We start from the raw sequence: 20049 nt of genomic DNA on the forward strand, positions 1-20049 counted from the left end.
GTCCCATGTTCATGCCCTTTAAGCCAAGGAAAACTATGATTAAGGCAAGTGAATGGTGATGGAAGAATTGGTGGAATGAGAAAGTGGGAGGAAACTGAAGTACCTCGAGAAAACCCACGGACATGATGCTGTCCACCATAAACTTACTTCGTCGGGATCGAACATGTGACTTCACGCACCAGAGGTAAGCGCTCTATCAATGAGCCACCGTGTCTCTCGCTGAAACAATTGGGTTGGTACAGATGCGCTAACTACACATCATCTAGTTTGAACATGCACTCCTCTCATGGGCTATAGCACCCCGGAGTATCATAGTAATTAATTTAATCAATTAACCACATAAAATAAGACAGGAAACAAATTGTTAATTTATTTTTTCGCACAGAAACATCAAATAGAACGAATGAAAACTGAAATTCCAGCTTTGATTTCCAACCGAAATTAGAAAAAAGGACAAAAACTTCCATATTGGAGCCCGTATCAGTGTCTCAGATTATCTCAGAATTGTTTATTATTTAATACTCCTCTAGAATTATACATACATATTATTACAAATTACTAGAAGTGAACAATTGGGGGGATAACAATCTCGCTTGACTATTTGGATAGCAGCCTAGGATTCGTGTATAGATTCTTGATAAAAATTAGATCTCATGATATTCAGGTCGATCCTAGATTATTTGCCGCCTAATTTGTAAAATCTTGACAACATTGTAACTAACTTACCCATCAAGATTTCGAAACACACTACATCTTTGTTCCCGGAAAAAAAAAGGAAAAAGTTAATATTCCCTAAAATCCCTTGAAGAGCTCCTACACTAATATTTATAGATTTTCTCATTTCACACTTTCTAATGGCGATACTGCAACACACTCTTCATTACATTTAAGAAATAACGCCCTGAACACTATCCCACACAAGCAAACAATCCGGTGCTCAAATATTGCTTACGTAAGAAAATTTCAAATACTAGAACAAGCAGCTGTTAATCTTTCTTAAAAGGCGCTTGCGCAAATATAGTAACTTTAAAAATCTACCCTTCATCATAGACTATTTCTTACGCGATGCTTTCGTGTTAGTATAGCACAAAAATTGACAAGCCAGCGTCAACTTCAACGTTTCATTTAGATGAAACACTATAGTAACGGTAATAGCAAGTGCTAACGAAACTGTAGAAAACCAAGCAGGAAATAATGAAGCTCACTTGTCCTACTCAGGTTTTTAAATCTGTACAACCATTAAATGTACCTTGCTATATATTTAAAAAATCAATTCCAAAAAGTATCCTGAAGACAATAGTACCAGATCAATTTATTTAAAGAACCTACAAAATCAGAAATGATACATACAACTGAATTTAACATATTCAATCATATTAACATAATTGAAACATTGACACACAAGAAATGTTCAAAATCATCCTAAGTTATTTGCATCAGTTACATATGAACATGTAAAATTAGACCCACAGTTTACACAAAAATCCATGTGTATATGAATGCATCTGACCAAATATTGTATCACATACAATATCTGTATACTCCTTTAAAAGTATACGAATTTTGACAAAATATTATTTTAATTCTTCGTAAACATACCACAGTGTAGCAAAATGTTACTCTTTGTTAGAACTTTATTATATATATATATATAGTTTGAACAAAGAAATCCCGAAGCGGGACAGAAAATGTATTACCGGTACTTATCCTCCCAAAAAAGTGAAAATGATCGTATAAAAAAGCACCCAGTGCTTTTACTGAAACGATTCATCAGACAGATAAGTGGTAGGAAAACAGAAAATTCAAGAAAAGAACGAACTCTGGAAGATGTCTTTCTCTGTTTTCCTATGTTCTTTACTTTTTCTTACTAATTCTCAGTGTATTATTGTCGTGTTGTAATTGTTTTCACTACTTTCTGCTCAGTATATACAGATACTGATTAACATAGTGGAAACACTTAAAAAAGAATGCAACTTATGAGATTAATGCACCATGAACTACCTTTCGCTATAAGAACAACCCTGATGTGATGTGGAACGGAGTTAGAGATCGTGAATGGTAGCATACACCATTACGCGTGCAGTGCATCACTGAGTTCTGCAAGAGAGGCTCGAGATGAAATCTCCAACGGATTCGTCTGTAATACCACATATGTTCAATTTCATCTCGATGTTTCTCAAACCACGACGCAACAGCACTAGTTGAGTGAATGGACACATTATCATCCTGGAATATGGCATTATTACCTGAAAATGGCAACATAATCACCGACAGTGACGCGACCAATAAGCGTCAGCACAGGTACAACTGAAAACCAGTATACTGCAACCTACAGCATCACGGTGTGGCCGGGATATTTTATGGTTGGAGTAGACACTGCGACCATACGCTTCCTTGGGCATCCGCTACACACAAACACGGCCCGTGGTTTGAAATAAGCATCCCACCATGCCATATGTATCCAGCCATCAGCGGTTATTGTTTCATGTTTGCGGAACCATTGGCGTCGTGCTAAAGAGTTATAGTTTCTTATCAGCGGTTTCACCCATGCAACCTGACCCCAATATGTCTATGGGCTATGTAACTCGAGGCGGATTGTGATTGTCGACAAAGGCTGTCGAAAGTGTTGTTTGAATTCCTCCGTAACCGCAGTTGCACGACGATTCTGAGTGACAGCCCGCTTTAATGTTCGGCGGGACCTCTCACTGAGGATTTTCTTCCGTCTCTTGCTCCTCTTCAACGATCTAGTTTTGCCCTGAGTTTTGTACGCCATCATAACTTGGGACACTGTCCCTCGTGATAAACCAACACACTTGCAACTTGCTTGATGCTCGCATTACCATAACCGAGCGAAAGCAATCTGCCTTCTTTGGCAATTAAAGAGGTAGCTCATTCTATACTATCACCCCGTCTGCTCAGTTCACTGGACACTGACGTTCTACTGCTCCTTACGTAATATGGAGTTTGCGAAAACACACCACCAACATCAGCCTGACGATAGTCGCCGCCAGTCCGTTGCCAACGCAGATAATTGTTCCCAACTCCTGGTGTTCCCATTAAATTGATAAGTATCTGTATATAAAACATTGTCACAAGCTGAACTTATATGCACACCAGCATTATTTTCTTCTTTAGTATGATTAAGTTCCCGTCCACTATCTTCCCAATCGAACTATTTTCAATTATTTTAATAATTGGCATACTACAACATAAAACTTGCATCTGTATACTATATATGACTACGGAAGAAAGTATTTTGAAGTACTGCTTATTCTTGGTACTTTTTTTTCCTGAAGTCATCTGTAGATTCTAATTTAAGAAAAAATTCCAAAATACTAACGATTTTGATTAGCTTTGAAGGTATTACGCACTATAAAATTAAATCTGTAAAATTAAAATAGGTTTTTTCATAATTTTTAAAACTGAAATGCAACTTCAATTATATATATATATATAAAATTGAATTTAATTTTAATAACTATCAAAATGAGGTGATTTAGCGCGTCATACACAAGTAGATCGTCATATCTGATTTATAGTCTGAAATACAAAAATACGCCAGAGATGAAACGCAATAATAATAATAATAATAATAATAATAATAATAATAATAATAATAACCTGAAACTTGTTTGTACGAGTTACTTGGTAGGATAAATACATGCTGAGATATTCAAAACAACATAAACGCTTGAAATCGAGTAAATGCAAAATTGCGGCAGCCGCTGCGTCGCCATTGAATGTAAAAAATAATTGTGGCTTTGAAGTACTCTTATATCGACTCAACATTTCTGAACAAATTAGAGTTTTTGAAAAGGTTGAGTGGCAATTTTTCTTTTTTCTCGATCACTTAGCATGGTTTGACCTCGAGGGAAGATTAGAAAATGTATAAAATGACCGATATTAGTGTCAAATCATACACGGACCACACATGTTGGATGAGTTAAGTGATTTCGTCACTTCCGATTATAACCTAAGTACAAGGATCTAAAACTCGCATTTTTGGTTCCATATAATATGTTTGCTACATAAATAAAACATAGGCTGGTGTATGTTACTCTTTATACTCATGTAATTACTTTTCCCTCCTTTAATTATCTTTGATCTATATCCTTTTTAAACTTCCCTCTTTCTAGAACTTAAGAATTGCAACTCTCTCTTCCATTATAATATCTATAAGTCAATGCAAAACATAAGCATTCTCGTTTCCATGTACAATCCGCGGCAAAAAACCTGCAACATGAGCATATAAGTTTATTGTGAAATGACGAAGTCTTTTGCTCCAAAATAAGTGTGCACGAAAGGAGGCCGAGGTTTATCCTGGAGTGATTCGTTCCATTTAGACGTTATGTTCATTCCCTATGCTGTTAGGCGTAGTTTCACAATAAACTTACATCCTCATGTTGCAGGTTTTTTGCCGCGGATTGTACAGCTCACGACTGGAACCCAGCGGAAACAAATGAACGACGAATACTGACGGAAATACGTCATTCTTAATCTGCCCATTGTGTTTCTGTCCAGAAATAGAGGGCCATATGAGTTGTCCATTCCAATGTTCCTCAAATCATGACGCAACAGCAGCAGCTGGGTGAATGGGCACATTATATATTGGAATATGGCGTCATTACTGTTTACCCATTCGGCCGAGACCTCTAGTTGGCAGAGTGCCAAGAAGAGTCTATCTTAATGAAAGGAATGGACTGTAAAAGAAAAAGAAAAGGAAGGAAGGCGTTGGTTATTCATGTCGGCGGTAAAGGTATTGTTTGCAGTGTTACCAACCTAGCCCAATAAATCTATACCTGATAAGATTTTATAAATAATAATATGAAAATGAAATCAAAGTGGGCCTACAGCACTGAAAGCACGATTACCGATTATTATTGTCCGTAGGGCATGACTGGGAATCTACGGTGCAAGATGAAAAAAAAAAAAAAAAAAAAAAAAAAAAAAAAAAAATCCAAAATTTGGAGGCGGTGATAAGCACAATACTTTGCTTTCACTGGTTGATGGTATTGGCTCCATCATAATAAAATAACAAAACGACGCGCGTACACACACACGCTCACGCAAGCATAACCACGAAACAGATAAGAAAAAGAACTAGAAAAATGCAGTAAACTCCACACGCACAAGCGTATGTGTACTGTTCACAAAGACAATAACTGAAGTTCTCCCGCGGGTTGTTGGCGCGATCCACCAAATGTCGAAGCCCCTAAAACACAATGCTAGGCTGCATTTAAAATGCGCGCGCTCTGTTCACTGCGTGACATCATCACCTAACAAGAATGTATTGCTAACCTGGGACCAATTTACGTAGGCTGGCAACTATGTTTAAACTTCCAACCTTCTTTCTCTCGCTCCCAGAGGAGACAACGAACACATGTTGTCCGTACATACACATACCCATTTTTCGGAATGGACTCTTCTACTTCTGTCATGAGCAGAAGTGTCGAGGGACCTAATGTCCGAGGGTAAACAGTATCTGGAAACATCTGGACTATAGGTTACACATGGTCTCCTAAAGTGATGACATCCCGCTCACCACAGAAAATGACGAGGTGAGCCCGGACCTATGTCAACCTATATCAATCCCAAACAATGTTTCTTAATTTTAAATTATGGATTTTTTTTTTTGTGTGTGTGTGTGTGTGTGGGGGGGGGGTAAATTATAGACTTTCAGTCAAGCATCATCCCTATTTATCCTAGGATCAAGGTTTATACCTCATTCTCTTCAGAATAGAACAGCCTTTAAAACGGTAACATTCATATTTTCTCTATCATGTCTGTGAAGCGGAAAATAAGTCGGGATTTTTTCTGATTTTTTTTTTTTTTTTCAAATTTTGATCCCCTCTGGACTCCCATGTGTTAACGCACAGATCTCAAAATCAACTGGGAAATACTAAGGATGTACTAAATGCGTGTACAAAATTTCAAGCTTCTATCTTGAATAGTAAAGGCGGGAAAAATATTTAACAATAAGCTAAGAACATCCCCACAATACCCCATATGACCCGGATGTAATATAAAAATTTTCTCAGACATCCCTATTTATCCTACAATCATGATTTGTGCATTATTCTCTTCAGAATAAAACAGTTTCAAACGGTACCATTCAAATGTCTCCATCGTGTAGGCTATCTGGGGCTGGAAAATCACGAAAAAAGGGATTTTCTGTTAAGCCTGTACCGCCTCTGTTTAAAGGCAAAAATCTGGAACAAATTAAAAAATTCTAATGGATGCAGTGAATGAGTGTCCAAAATTTCAAACTTCTAGATGGAAAAGTAAGCCCGCGAAAAATAATATCCCCAAATATCCCAGATTCCCGTATAAAACAGGATCTCAAGTAACATTTTCCTGAGACATCTCTATTTATCCTAAGATCATGGTTCGTACATCAGAATAGAATAAAATTCTCTTCAGAATAGAACAGCCTTTCAGATGGTACCATTCATATGTCTCCATCTTAGGCGGGAAAATTGCGAGGAAAAAATATTTTTTGTTAAAAATATCCTTTTTAAAAAAAAAACATTTTTGTCCCTCTGGACCCCCCCCCCCCCTTGTTTTCACGCAGAGATCTGAAATCATCTGAAAAATACTAAGGGTGCACTGAACGAGTGTGAAGAATTTCAGTCTTCTGAATGCTAAATATAGGCCCGCCAAAGAATTAAAATAGGCACAACAAAAAATATCTTTTTTTTAAATTTATGACGTTCTCACATCCTATGTCTCGTCGCAGAGAGGCGTGAAAGCATAACGTGCTCTAGAATGCCTTCAGTCCTGAAAAAACGAAGTAAAAAGCTTTATTGGTACTTTTTAAATCGAATAATGAAGTTTTTATCGTATAACCTAAAAATAGGTAATATAATTTAAAAGGTTAAGCGTTAAAGTACAGCAACGCTTATCAAAGTGACACTTTTTTTCCACAAAAGTTACTGATATTTGGCAGGGGCATATTTTAAAGGAAATTATAACTAGCTTGCGGCACGAAATACATAAATTTTGCTTAAAGTTATAAAATCTAAAAAAAAAAAAAAAATCGGAGAGAGGATAGGACACTTGTAAATAGCCCTATTATCTGGGAACAAATATATAGATGCACACACAAAACAATCTTCGTCTTAAATGTCGATAGTGATTTCCCCGTCGGAATAGTTAACGATTTACAATATAAACCTTATGTTACGAAGAGAGGAAAACAGGATTGCCCTGTTACCGTTCAAAACGGGATTTTCTCTAATCATTCTCTGCATGACACTTGTTTTCATACTATGCTCTACATACTGTATATTTGAGTCTCATTGTATTATGATTATCATCTTCCGTAATCAAAATAACAGAACAGAAACGAAACTTTACTTATTTTCACTTTAAACTATTTCGGAATTTGATTTAAATCAAAGATTTTTATTTAAAAAATCAAGTGATTTAAATCAATCCACCCTGAATAAAATATTTCGATTTTTCGTTTAAAATTCCTTTCATCACTGAGATTATATGAGATATAGACGTAGGCTCCGAAGCTTATCAAGCTTAACGTGAGATACGAACCACATTGAGATCCAAAGGGAATCGAACCTGCTCTCTCGAAATGTGACTTCTGCGTTACATCCTTCTACAACATCAAGATTTAAAGAACAGGATACGAAGCCAAACATGGACTTGAAATCAAGGTACTGTAACCCACTGCAGTAATTAAATCTGCCGACACGTGCAATGAGAACTAGAATACCACAAAAACTTTATAGGAAAACTTACAAACAGTACTGGTGGAATGTTTATCGATCTTTATTTCTTTTATTAAAGGAGATTGAGTACTGCGACAAATCAAGAAAATGAGTATAGAAATTTCATCTCAATTCTAACAAATGGAATTGCATCCTCTAATTGATGCAATCGATTATATGAGAATAGAGATGGGAAAAGCCAGGTTTAGAGGTTTTCCAATCGTCCAGTACAGCAGAAAACGTCGCATTGCCAGTCTGAGCAAAAAATTAACTGCACTTCCTAATGCCACACTATAAAGGAGCTAAGTAGTACACATTCATTAGAAACCTAAGGTGTAGAAAGATTTTGCAAGCATGTTTACGCAATAACAACAAAATTAGTCTGAAAAGGTACTGCAGAACATCGGTTTGAGACAAACAAAATGTGACCAACAACCGCTTGATGTATATATGTGAAAGATATACTGACGACTTGTGAGAAAGGAAAAAGAAATGCATCGAGAAAACACATACATGTTAGATCATAACCAATTTCCATACGCTTCGATCTGAAATCACTCCCAATCCTTTCCTTTCTTGGCATATATGAATGAAGTGAAAAATCTCGAATATCGGAGGTAATTAAGCACTAAGTGGAAATCACTAAAAAGAAAAAATGGGCCACGTCGCTGGTATCACAATTTGTAGAGCAACTGCCATACCGAGTCAAAAATAATTGTATACGTATTATTTGCAGACACTCACGTACACACTTAACCTACTAGATAACTGACCTGACACTTGTGGTCTATCGGTATGTGATCTTGATCTGTTTGAATGACCAGACCTATCTCTTCCTCTTGATCCTGACCTCGAACGAGACCTAGATCTGGACCTGGATTTTGACCACGATCTTCGACGTCTGTGATCTCTCTCACGAGATTTATCCCTGAAACAAAAAAGATCAACGATAATTGATAACAGCAGATGAAGAAGGAAAGAATATCTGATGAATCAACATATTTTAGAAATCATTCTAAAAACAAGAATTCTGCCAACTATAAAATAGGTTCTAACAAAATCAAAGTAGACTTACGCTAGATGGCTCTAATGTCATAAACACTAAAAGTTCTGGCACAATAATAATTTGAAGAACGTAAATTCAATGGTAATGGTAACCATTTAAGATAAATTCAAACATCTTTAAATGAAATTTTGGTGACATTCTACACGCCATCCTAAGGGATCATCAATACCATAACTGACGCGGATTTGTTAACTAGGTATGAACTTTATTTCAAATTATACTACGCCTAATTATTACATATATAAGATGACTGGATAACGCTAAACAAACATGTATCTAATGTGTAGCACTACATTTAAGAGACACGTTCAAAGTCACTGTAATGTGCTAGTGTCTTAGCATTTCCTCGTTGATTGAAAATTCTAATTTTCTTCGGTCGTGGATAAGTAATTCGGTGAAACCAAACGATCCGCAACATAGCCCTTCTGGGTAGAAAAGTCTAAGTAACAAAGAGATAAATTATGTACTTGGAAGTGCAGCAAAACTGAGGAAGCAAAGCGTGCTTACAATGCCAAACGTAATCAAGTCTTTATGTGAAGTTGTTCGAACCAGTGGAGTTTTGCCCAGCAAAAATGTTAAACTAAAATAGGACAATACGCGGATCGGACTCGCTATGCTAAATTTTTTTTTTTTTTTTTACAAATTCCCCCCAGGGATGGCTGGTTTAAACCGACTGAAAAAAAAAAATGTTCGTAAAATCTAGGTGAACACACATTTTGGGTTATTAAGTTTCACTCCAGTATTTTATTTGTATTATATTTAGACCTAAATTCTCCATTCATTATTATACTACGAAAGCAACATTTGTTTTTTTTAAATAAGTTTATGGATGTTTCTTTTGTCTTTTTTTATAGTTTATTATTGTTATGCAATTGCAATCAAAGAAAAATTCTAAATATTGTTTCGTTTTAATAATGTTTACTATTGATAAAATACATCGAAATGCCGTACTTTTTTTGGGAGGAGGGGTCATACAAACCCCACGAGAGACATTTATTGAAATCAGAAGTATCTTTGGTATCTATTTATATATAAATGGGTCAGAGCCAAAATGGGACTCAAATAATTCTTATCTTTATTCACTTTTCTTACTGATATCCAAATTAAATCTTCGTAATTCTTTAACTTGGACTAATAAAAGTGGTAGTGAATTATCTTGGACTAAATTAGTTCTTCTGTACTCTGCAGTATTTTGAAATTGTCCATATGTAATTCTGTATATTATTTTCACTTGTACAACTGTTTATCTTTTGTACTTCTGAAATGACTCTTGACAATTATATTAACAAGTATGTAAAGATCAGTACAGCGTATTTTTATCAGGAGTACTTCGTGAGTGAGTCGGCGGACGTATTGCATTTGTGGCCAATTAGTCCCGGTTTCGAGTTCAAATGGAGGACAATTTCTCTCGAATGTAAGCCGAGAAGCGGTTTGGATTTCGCTTTAAGCTTATGTGATCCCTTCCAGCATAAGCCGGTTCTTGCATAATAACACCACGGGGAAACAAACTTATTTCTGTCCTTATGTGATATAAATACATAGGGCAAATTATTTAAACCAAAAAACCGGGTTTCTTGGTTATATATATATATATATATATATATATATATATATATATATATATATATATATATATAATAAATAAATAAAAAAAAAAGCCAATACTGCAAATTCCACATCCTAGTGTTTATCGAACCCAACGAAGCGACACGTAAACAGGAAGCAGTTACCGTTCGGCAAAATAAAGGATTTTACTTGCGATTGGCCGAACATATATAGAATAAGTCGGACATATATTTGATGTATAAGGAGTGTCACTTACAGGAAGAGCGCTGTCTCGAAGTATGTGAGAAGATATCCGAATCTAACCATGAATTTCCTTAGAAAATTACGTCATCTATTATATAGTATGGGGTTTTCGTATAAATCAGTTTCAAGAGAAAGTGCAAAATGTCCAATCAAGCTATTGCTTGGAGATACCGTTCCGCGGGATACTACGACGTGTGCCTAGACGGAACTTGGTACAATTGCAATACATGCCAAGTGAAAAAATATACGATGATTCTGAAATTTTTTTATACAGTTGCAACTTTAGTCAAAAAAAAGAGGAAGGAATCGTTATTTTGCACTGTGGTGGTCAATTTGGTTTTCATGGATGATGCTTTATAACTCACTATAAAAAGTGTCTTGCCTAAGAATCTTGTTTTATAATACTCGAAACATTTCGTATTGGTGTTGAAAAAGTATACAAACATTTGGCTCAAAGAATGATTAAAGAAATAGAAACTGAAAGAATAAATATTGTATTTTAAGCAGAAAGTAGAAAGTATACTTTGGCATCTATAGACGTGTCCCATATGTAAAAATCAAGAGTCCGTTTAAATTAGTCACGCTAGCCATTGAGTATTGACCCAATGCTGATGTGCAACTTTATCGGCTGCTTTCGTAGTCATAAGCATTTCCGAAATAAATCTTTATGTGAATTAAAATACATTGCAACAGAAACATAGAAGCTAAAATACGAGTATCTGTATTCTAAAATTCTTTCATTTGCATGATTAGCTACCTTCACTTAATGCAGAACAGGACACCTTTATAAAACAAACTACTGGGAACGAAAACGGAAAAAAAGGTTGGATCAAAAATGAATTTAACATTCATCCAACTTCATTCTGTATGATCCATCAATATGTTATTCCACTGTACAGCGGTGGACACTTCTAAATGGTACACCTTAGCCGTAAATCTCCATATGGCTGTACCATTTAGAAGTGTCCACCGCTGTACAAGGGAAAGCAAAAGACGATGTGCATAACTATAGAACCTACGTTTATTACGTATCATTAGTGGAAAACATATAAGTTTCTAAGTTTGAAGTTGGCAATTAAATAAAACAAGCACTCAACCGCATCTGAAATCAATTTAGAATTTTCATTTTAAATGTTTATAAAATCTTATTCTTCCGAATTCCCAGACTCTTAACAGAATTCTTAACTTTTCTCAGTCTTCTCAAATTCTCAGCTTTCAGGTTTGCTACAACCCTGTGAAAGTGATGCTGAACTGCAATCAATGAAATGACACCATTCAGTTTAGCGTCTCACGATTATGCCCATTAGGTTAAGGGAGACGGATGATTAAGGCAAATTAATGGCTGGAAGAATTGGTAGTATGAGACTGTGGGAGCAAATGGGAGTACTCTAAGAAAACCCACGGAACGATGCTGTCCACCACATACTTACCTGGGGATCGAACAAGACACTCCACGCACGAAAGGTACGCGCCCTACCACTGAGCCACCATGCCCCCTGAACTCATATTAATCAATCCTTATTCTTCATTAAGCGAACGAAAATGAGAGCAGGAGCGGAACCTGAAATAGTATTGCTTGGATAAAAACATTTGGCAAGCTTAATTATATCATCTAGTTAAGTGTGCCAAATGATTCTTTTATTTAATTTTCGGTATAATATTTCCGAATTCTGAGTACTTACGGGGAATTATGGTTGAATTGAAGCTTAGCGTTTAATCCAGAGAGACTACATAAGACTTGGACCTAGAGTTTAACGTCTAATTCGAAATCGAATCCGGCTCTCATTGGTAATCGAAGCCGGGTCTCCCGCGCCAAAGATGCGTACGCTAATCATATAGCCAGTAGTAGTTCCTATTTTGAAGCTTACACTGCAATTAACAATTAATAAAATACTCTCTTTCAAGATTTTACTGGAGCATAGAATTTTCCGCCTTTTATTTAATCCACGCAAAATACCTTGCCAGTACACTTTTTCAATAACTACACTTGACTAAAGCTTCGGAAATAGTTGAAATATTGAACCCATTAATACGAATAGTTCCCATAAATCGGTTACAATTTCATGCTGAAAAAAGAATAAGTTTCGACATTACAATTAACTAATGTTAGAATCTACAATCACACTTAGCAGGAAAACTGTTCTTTGAACAATTCTACATCACATAATCACCTTCTTCTTCGATCCCGATCACGGTCCCTGTCTCGGTCACGATCTCTTTCGCGATCTCTCGGCTTATGACGATCTCTCTCCCGAGATCTGCTGCGACGACGTCTAGGAGACGGTGACCTGCTGCGTACCATTTCTCTCTGGAATGAAAATAAGCAAAATTTTACATATCTAATAAAAATTACCATCATAAACAATGGTACTATATAATACAACTTTTGATCTTATTATACCTACTACGTTATGGAGTTCGCTTCCTGGCCAGCCACACTTTCACACTTGAGCTCCGCACTCAGACCTCATTATAATGCAAGTGATAAGATACTTTTGAAAATTCCTAACAGTTCTTGAACAAAACTGCGCTAATAAACCATAAATGTGATTAAAAGCCAAGGTAGATTTTTTTTCTGGTATTTGTAAATTATTCAAACGTGAATTCAAAGAGGCACAACCTATATTTTTCAAACGGCAAACATCAACATAAGAATTCACCATTTTACGAGTACAATACTTCTTATCTCAAGCTCGTCCAGCAAATACCTATCTAATGTTTTAACACTTTACGTTCTACACTTACCTCTAAAGTGTTGAAAACAAGGTGTGATTTCCCTAATGGGGCGTTTACACTTAGTCGATTTGCGTTCGATTCAGTTGAATTGACGTCACTTTCAACTTAATCGACCGTGTAAACGGGACTTCAACTTAATCACTTGTTGATCGAAGGCGACTAATTGACTGGCAACTGAATTGAAAGACGTTCTATTTTCTGTGGTCGATTCGATCAGATTGCCTAGCGAATACGACTAGATTGCCTAATGTAAACACCTGATTTCAAAAAAATTTCAGGGGAAAGGAAAAGTGTCCGGCATGTGGTTATGCTTATTTAACATTAAATTACTTTTATAATTATTTGAGAAAAATGAATGTTTATGTAATACAAAAATACTCTTTACAGAAATATTGCTACTAGAGGAACAACACTAGATTTATTCATCAAATGAATTTAAAAATTACAACTGCTGATCTACGTAATAAAATTAAAAATATTAAAATGCTTCGAAAAGGTCAGGTGCAGGTGTGGAAGATATACTTCAACAAAAGATAGCTGGTTCATGAAGCCGCTCTTTTTACGCTAGATTACATAAGCTCCATTAGAACGTACAGGTCTACTTTTGTCGCAACACTAGAAAGAATTGTTGAAAAATTATAAATCTTTCACTATTACCCTTCTTATTATAACCTAAGAAGTTTCCACTGGGCACCATGAAAATACCTCACTTGGCATGGATAAAATCCAAAGGGGCCACAAGAAGAAATTGCTGAAAAATTACAATTCTTTTACGATTTGCGTATAAATACGGCTTCCGGGTGCGTAGAATAAAACCTAGTTAAGAAACGCAAACCAACCTTTGCTAGGTGGCCATTGAAAGAAAAATACTATTTAACGGAGTCAGAGAGGACGAAGCTGGTGGGTCCACATGGTAGCGCGGGAGGGGGAAGTCCGAAGAGACCAGGAGCGCCAGCGATGGTAGGTGTGCGCGCAATCGAAGGTAGTGGAAAAAAGTTGATTTTGGCAACGAGTTTCAATAGCACTTGTTATGGTTTCATACCAGTAACGCTGCACTTGTAAACATAAAATAAAGGTCCTGTACACTGTGCAGAAATATGCCACAGGTGGAAAATATCTAATAGAGCCATCTTTCATACGCACTTACTTATTTTATTCATCGTAAAGCACTTGTAAATATTTTACACTAGTAACCTTACACTTATAAACCTAAAATATAGGTGTATTACTTTGTATTTAATTTTGATGCCTGCAGAAATTTGCTCCTTATAAACATATTTTTTTCATGCAAAGTATTGAATTTTGTCTGTAAATCTTCCAAAATAGAATGTACCAAAACAAAACCTGCACCCGTTAGTAACGTGGTAAGTGTTATGATTTGACCTGTTGAAATTAATCTATTATTTTGTGCTAAGCAAAGGTTTTGCTGCCCCTAGTCTGTGCGCTTTAAATATCATTCTTGCTTTACCTTCAGTGTGAGCGGTCCCGGTGGAGGCACTTGATCGAAAAACTATAAAAAGCTTTTTAATGCGAACCATCCTGAATGAGGTCTAGGCAAACGCCGGGGTTGTACCTAACATAGATCCTAGGCTTCTTCCTTCCTTCCTCAATTCTTTCTTTCTACCCTTTCAGTGTGCTCGCCGAAGGACGTCATCAATCAAAAACGTGACGGGCTAACATGCCCTTTGATGCCGAAAGCCCAGAAATCTAAATCCTAAATCTAAATTCTCGCTTTTAGTAGCTCCCTAACACAAGTTGGTTAGTGCTTTTTGCAGCTATTTACTGTTAGCTTTTATGGCACTTCGCTATACTTGTACCGATAACAGCTAAGAATTTTTAAAGTAAATCTGCATCCAGTAATGCAAGTCCGCCCTTCTGCAAGAGTAAAACTGCCGTTGAAAGACATGGATACATTACTAATAAAACTCCAACTGACCAAAACAGTATATATATATTAAAATTATAAGTTTGTGTTATAGTTTCGGCTATGTAACAGCCTTCCTCATTATAATGGATACTTAGATAACATAGATAATGGTTACATTATGATTCTAAGTATGTGTACCTAAACTGGGACTGCACGGTTTCCACTTACTAATGACTATCCTACTAAAGAATTTGTCAATTTTACAAGATAATGTTAATTAAAAAATCACGTCATTTTTTTCATTATTTAATGATTTTTTAATACATTGTATAGTGCAAGTTTATAATAGACCGTCATACAAATTGCAATTTTATGGTAAAGAGTTGGCTATAGATGACAGTAGATTAATATGATATTGATTTCCACTGGTAGAGCGTTTTTGCAAAATGAAGGTAAGCAGTATTTTATGTTAACAAGTGGTATAGTGCGGTTATGATGAGTGACTCCATATGAAAGACGACTGTGTAATATATTAATTTCACCAGCGGAGTCTTTCTCTATAATGTAGGAAAGTATATTTTATGTTTACAAGTTTAGAGTTATTACTGTGGAACCATGACAAGTGCTTAAACCTATACAAAGATTCTCTACTGAAAATTCTTTCATCAAAGTACACGTATACTATGCTTCTAAATATTGTTTTCTTAATATAAATTCTCTTATCCAACACCATTTTCTTTTCATTTTTCTTGTCACTGCTATTTAATTTCGTCCCTTAATTCTTCTGCTATAACACCCCAAATTGTACCAATTATTTTTTGCTTGGACATCTTTAAAAGTGCCAGTCGATTACGAATCGACCAGAGGAGAGCATTCAATTTCGGTTGAAACAATTGAACACATCTATCGATCTGATTCGGCCTAGTCGCTTCGATTTAGTCGCAAATGCAACGAGCCGTGCGACTAATCGACCAAGTGTAAACGCCCCATTATGGGAGAGAAACAACTTGGAACAACGCAGCCATGTTTTGCTTCTGTCTAAAGACTACAGAGACACTTGTATCTCGACTGTTACTCGTGGTGGACCACGGGAAAAAAATTAAGGACAGATGGGGTATTAAATTACGGCTTTTGTACAATTTTGGAGTCTCAAAATGACACACATATCCTTATATTCTGTTTACTGCAGCCGTGATCAGGTTTCACTTATACATACAACCAACTTTCGAGTTTCTTCGGGGTTAGCGTATGCACCTTTGGCGCTGAAGACCTGGGTTCGAATTCCAGCGGGATCTTATGTGATTAGGATTCCATGTTAAGCTGTAGGTCGTCTCATAGCCCCACTGTTGAAAGGGAAGCTTAAAAAATCACGGGTAGCTGAAAAATGTAATAACGAAGGGCATCTGATGCTATGGAATAAATACAAAAACTCTCATGTTTCCAATGATACTATAGCTTGTGTGGTGTGGGTTTGAATATTGAAACAGACTGTTTTCCTAACTGAGTTCAACTGAAGACGAAAAGGAAAGGAAAGGATCCACAGTCTAGGTTTGTCGCCACCAACCGTTTCTTTTATTTCACTAACTCGCGTTCGAATAAACATAAAATAAATAAGACATGAGAGGGATTAGAAGTTTCAGCTTAAGGTCCTACGAAGATGCATCACGGACAAGGGAAACGGTAAAATTAAGAAAAAACTCATGCAGAAAAGATTGAAGAGCTCCATTAAAAAAACACTTGGCAGGAGCTGGATGGAACCAGGGACCTAAGTGCCAGAGGTGAGTCAACATTAGATAAAATAAAGATATAAGATGTTCTACTTTTTCTGTTTACGCGTATATGCTGGGGAATTATTGAACTTTCCATTTGTTTTTTCCTTCTTTCATTTACCGGCACACTAGTTTCACAAGAAACTTGAAAATCAGTACATATAAAATGAATTGTCCACTTGCTGATTTACAAATGTGTATTAATTTGTACAAAACAACTACTATGTTTGATCATTACTTTATGATTAAGTATGAAATTTAAAAATGATTATAGACCCTGAATTTAAATTTCGTCAGCTATGTGATTAAAAGAGAGAATTTTATGAACATGTGGATGAGAATAGTTCATGCATTATTCTCATGTATAAAATTACACAGTTCTGCTTAAATGGACTTTTTGATAGGCCTAATATCTAATATCTGTCATATTAATGCAGTGCAAAGCATACAAACACACATGCATAATTTAAAGCACATTTTGTTCTTATATTTCCAATGTACGTACAGTAGTCATATTTATATGTGACCTTGTAGACTCTACATTGCATTTTCCGGATAGGCTGGTCGAGCTGTTTAAGGAATTAAGACTGGCGATTAGAAAACCTGTCAGTCCTAGGTTTGAATCCCACCCACATACTTACTGTTCTTTTACCATTCATAATAATAATAATTCACTCCTCTTAGTTTAATATTCTTTAACCATTTTGAGACTTGCACTTTCTTAGGGAAATTTTACACTTTCTGTCAAGCAGCTATCGCGTAAAGACTATTTATCGTAGGATTATGGTTCATACTAGTTTCATTTGGAATGAAACACCGTTTCCAACTGTACCGTCAAATTTCCCTAATATGTACCTAAGGCAAAAAAATTCCCGCCCAAAGTGGGAAAAGGCTGTTTTAAAACAAAAGTCCCTGTTTTCCGCGAATTACTCCCGGTACACGACACGGACATGCGAATGTTAAAAAACTTCATTCCGAACAAAACGAAGTATGAACCTCCTGGGGTAAATAGTCTTGGTGCTAAAATTCATTTGCTTTTTTCCCCAACCCATTTTTTTTCTAATTACTAATCTATTGTTAATCAATAAGCTCAAGTATCAAGACTATCTTAGGATAGTTCGTACCTCATTGTGTTCGTAATGAAGCAATGTTTCCAACTGCACCACTCCAATTTTCCTATTATGTACCAGAAGTGGAAAAATCTCGCTCAAGCTGAGAGAAAGATATTTTTTGTTAGGATAAAATAAATTTTTCAGAAATTCGTTCCCCCAAGTACATGCTAGCGCCACGTGAGTGGTACAGTTTGAAACGCTGCTTCATTACAAACAAAATGAAGTACGAACCATGATCCTACAATGAACACACTTGACGTTACAGCTTATTTAATAACAATACATTAGTAATTATTACCCAAAAATGGGCAGGGAAATTTAGTAAACCAGCTCTAACACCAAGACTATTTATTCTAAGATTATGGTTTGTACCTAATTTTGTTCGTAATAAAGCAGCATTTCCAATCGTACCACTTGCATGTCCCTATCATGTATCTAAGGGGAGGTATTCCGGCACAAAATGTATGAAGAAGTAGCGGGAAATTCAAATTTTCAAAAATTACCTATTCCGGAAATTTATTGGTATCGTTCGAAACGTTGCATCATTACGAACAAAATGAGGTACGAACCATTATCCTACAACAAATAGGGATGACATTGTAGCTACTTTACTAAACACATTGACTGAAAACTTGTAATAGTGGAAAAATTCAGATTTTTTTTTTTTTTTTTTTTTTTTTTTGAAAAAATTCTATTTACCCTACGATCATGGTTCGTACCTAGTTTAGTTCGGAATAATGCTAAGTTTTAAACGATACCACTGACACGCCCCTATCATGTACCTGAGGGGAGGAATTCTTAAACAAGGAAAGGAATCTCTAGAAAAATCCCCCTTTTCCACTTTGGGCGGAATATTCCCGCTTCTGGTACATAATAGGGATATTTGAGTGGTATAGATGGAAACTTTCCTTCATTACGAACACAACGAGGTACGGACCATGATCCTAGGATTAATAGTGGTGTGTCAGGATTTAAAAAAAAAAAAAAAAAGAAAGAAAGAAAAGAGAAAAAAAGCTCTAAAAACTTATTTTTCATTCGCTCATGTTTGTGACGTCACTGTCCCCCGGCATCGCACGCGTGACTGCAAAATGCCCATGAAACATATTCTTTGATACTTTCCCGCTTCAACGAATGCAAAAAAGGTGCGAAAAGCTTTACTAGAGATTTATAACGCAAATTCTGAAGGTAGACGCCACAAATCTGTACCAAAAATCCGCAAAGGGTTAACGGGCTTAATCGCAGGGCATAAAGCTCAAATAAATAAATAATGTTTCGGGTGTTGGCACATGATTACCATCTTTTTCTCCTTTAGCGCTGGAGACTTGGATTCAATTCCCGGTTGGAGCTCATGTGGTTCGTGCCCCATGTTAACCTGTAGATTCACTCAAATAGCATTGTGCTGGAAAAGACGAATTTAAACCAACCAATTTTTCCTCTTCCCCTTTGCTTTGTTGGTGTTTACCAATTTCCACATCTCTTTCTGTCATTTATACAGTTTATACAATATATAGCCTTGTTTTATACAGAAAATTTCAAAATTAATGATTTTCAAGTTGCCGCTGGGCCCAAATGATTGTAGCAAGAGTGAACAAACTTCCATTGCATCCTCACATTAATTTAACCTATCTTTATTTCAATCCTAGTTAATTCCTGATTTTTAATTTACGAACACATGAAAGACAACAACCATCCACTATCAGTGATTCAGCTTTAATCGTAAGTTCTGATCCATTTACAAATATTTTAAGTGCAGAAAGAACTTTCATATCAGAGTCCAGTTTTAAAAACTGAATCAAAAGTATTGCTAGACATGACCAACCTCTGATTCGATGGTCACCTTGCTTTCACAAAATTACCAAATTATCGGAAAAACTACGTTAGTCTATAGGATCATTCTGCGTGCATTAAACTTTAGAGAACATAGTATCTAGAATATAAAATACATTATAAAATAAAGTAGTGGGTT

At 36.0% G+C, this 20049-nt stretch overlaps 1 protein-coding gene across 3 annotated transcripts in view; it reads right to left on the reverse strand.

The window, feature by feature from the left end:
• ytr (U4/U6.U5 small nuclear ribonucleoprotein 27 kDa protein yantar) overlaps positions 1-20049 on the reverse strand; it is a 68074-nt gene that overhangs the window by 40072 nt on the left and 7953 nt on the right. For all 3 annotated transcript variants that reach the window (XM_081763655.1, XM_081763657.1, XM_081763659.1), the window contains 2 exons: positions 12771-12907; positions 8498-8652 (listed from right to left, as the gene is read on the reverse strand). In XM_081763655.1, coding sequence (XP_081619781.1) covers positions 8498-8652; positions 12771-12901 — 286 coding nt within the window. In that variant the 5' untranslated portion in view covers positions 12902-12907. Of the gene's footprint in view, positions 1-8497; positions 8653-12770; positions 12908-20049 lie in introns of those variants that run through there.

Source organism: Thermobia domestica, chromosome 1 (assembly GCF_964235325.1).
Source record: "Thermobia domestica chromosome 1, izTheDome1.hap1.1, whole genome shotgun sequence".
NCBI classification, from domain to species: Eukaryota; Metazoa; Arthropoda; class Insecta; order Zygentoma; family Lepismatidae; genus Thermobia; species Thermobia domestica.